Genomic DNA, 1,250 nt, shown 5'->3' on the forward strand with positions numbered 1-1,250 from the left:
CCGCGCCCATGAACGGCGGGGCCCTGCAGCCGCCGCCCCCCCGAGGCGGCCGCCGCCGTTCCGCCTCGCCCGAGCTGCTGCGCTGCAAGCGCCGCTTGGCCTTCGCCGCGCTGCCGCGGCCCGGCCCGGGCCCGGGACCCGGCCCGGGAGCGGGCCCGGGAGCGGGGGGAGCGGCGGCGGCCGCCGTGGCGCGGCGCAACGAGCGGGAGCGCAACCGCGTGCGGCTCGTGAACCTGGGCTTCGCGGCGCTGCGGCAGCACGTCCCGCACGGCGCCGCCAGCAAGAAGATGAGCAAAGTGGAGACCCTGCGCTCCGCCGTCGAGTACATCCGCGCCCTGCAGCGCCTCCTCGCCGAGCACGACGGCCCCGCCGCCCCCGCCGCCTTCCCCGCGCCCCGCGGCGGCGGCTACGGCTCCGCGTCGCCCTCCTTCGGCTCCTCGGCGCCCGGCTCGCCCTGCTCGTCCGAGGAGAGCGGCTACGAGGCGGCGCTGAGCCCCGACGAGCGGGACCTGCTCGAGCTCACCGGCTGGCTCGGCGCCTACTGACGGCGGCGGCGCCCCGCGGAGCTCCCCGCGCCCCTCCAGCTCGAACCGCCCCGGGAAGCGCTGCTCCAGGAGGACCTGCTTCTACACGAGAAACTTGTTTCCTTCCTTTTATTCCAAAAAGGAACAAAACGGCGTGAGGAGCCCGACCTGCCTTTGGCCAGCGCCGGCTCCCGCTCTCCGCCGCTGCCGGCCGGGACGGCGCAGCTTAGGTAAAGAAAAGCTCTTTGCAACACTTTGCTACGGGACTGTAACGTTATCTCGGGTCTTAACTGTGGTGTCCACGTTTGCCTGGTGTGAAGGTTCACGTCTCTGAAAACTGAAGTTCTTTTTTTTTTTTTTTTTTTTTTTTTTTTTAAAGTACTGAAGGCATTTTTGTATGCACTTGCAAGGGTTTCATAAGTTGTACATATGCAGTTTTTAAAAAGAGTATCATATTTTATGTAAATGGACTTTATAAATAATAATAAAAAAACTCTATTTATAAATGGCTTGTGGGCTCTCAGGTGTCTATTCTCACCAGAAGTGCCCAAGGTAACTTCTGTCTGAGGCAGGGGCAGTGCATGGGGCATGTGGGTGATGTGAAAGCAGTGAGCAATACAGCAGGTAGGCAGCTCTGGTCAGCACAAGAAGCCAGGTGCAAGGGAATAAGGAGCACCAGGGCACAACCACCTGAGACTTGCTCTTTTTTCCATTCAAATTTCTGCC

At 62.1% G+C, this 1,250-nt stretch overlaps 1 protein-coding gene across 1 annotated transcript; it reads left to right on the forward strand.

Annotated features, from left to right (window-relative positions):
- Positions 1–545, forward strand: LOC148590467 (achaete-scute homolog 1-like). The gene has a single exon (XM_088539012.1). The coding sequence runs from the start codon at positions 9–11 to the stop codon at positions 543–545; it is 537 nt and encodes a 178-aa protein (XP_088395138.1). The 5' UTR covers positions 1–8.
- The last annotated feature ends 705 nt before the right edge of the window (positions 546–1,250 follow it).

The sequence above is a fragment of the Tinamus guttatus genome, unplaced genomic scaffold (genome assembly GCF_059628265.1).
Source record: "Tinamus guttatus ecotype Peru unplaced genomic scaffold, ASM5962826v1 Tinamus_guttatus_pri_ptg001320l, whole genome shotgun sequence".
NCBI lineage: Eukaryota > Metazoa > Chordata > Aves > Tinamiformes > Tinamidae > Tinamus > Tinamus guttatus.

Bases quoted from the DNA above. Each gene is read 5' to 3' on its own strand.
- LOC148590467 (XM_088539012.1), top strand. From the start codon at position 9: ATGAACGGCGGGGCCCTGCAGCCGCCGCCCCCCCGAGGCGGCCGCCGC.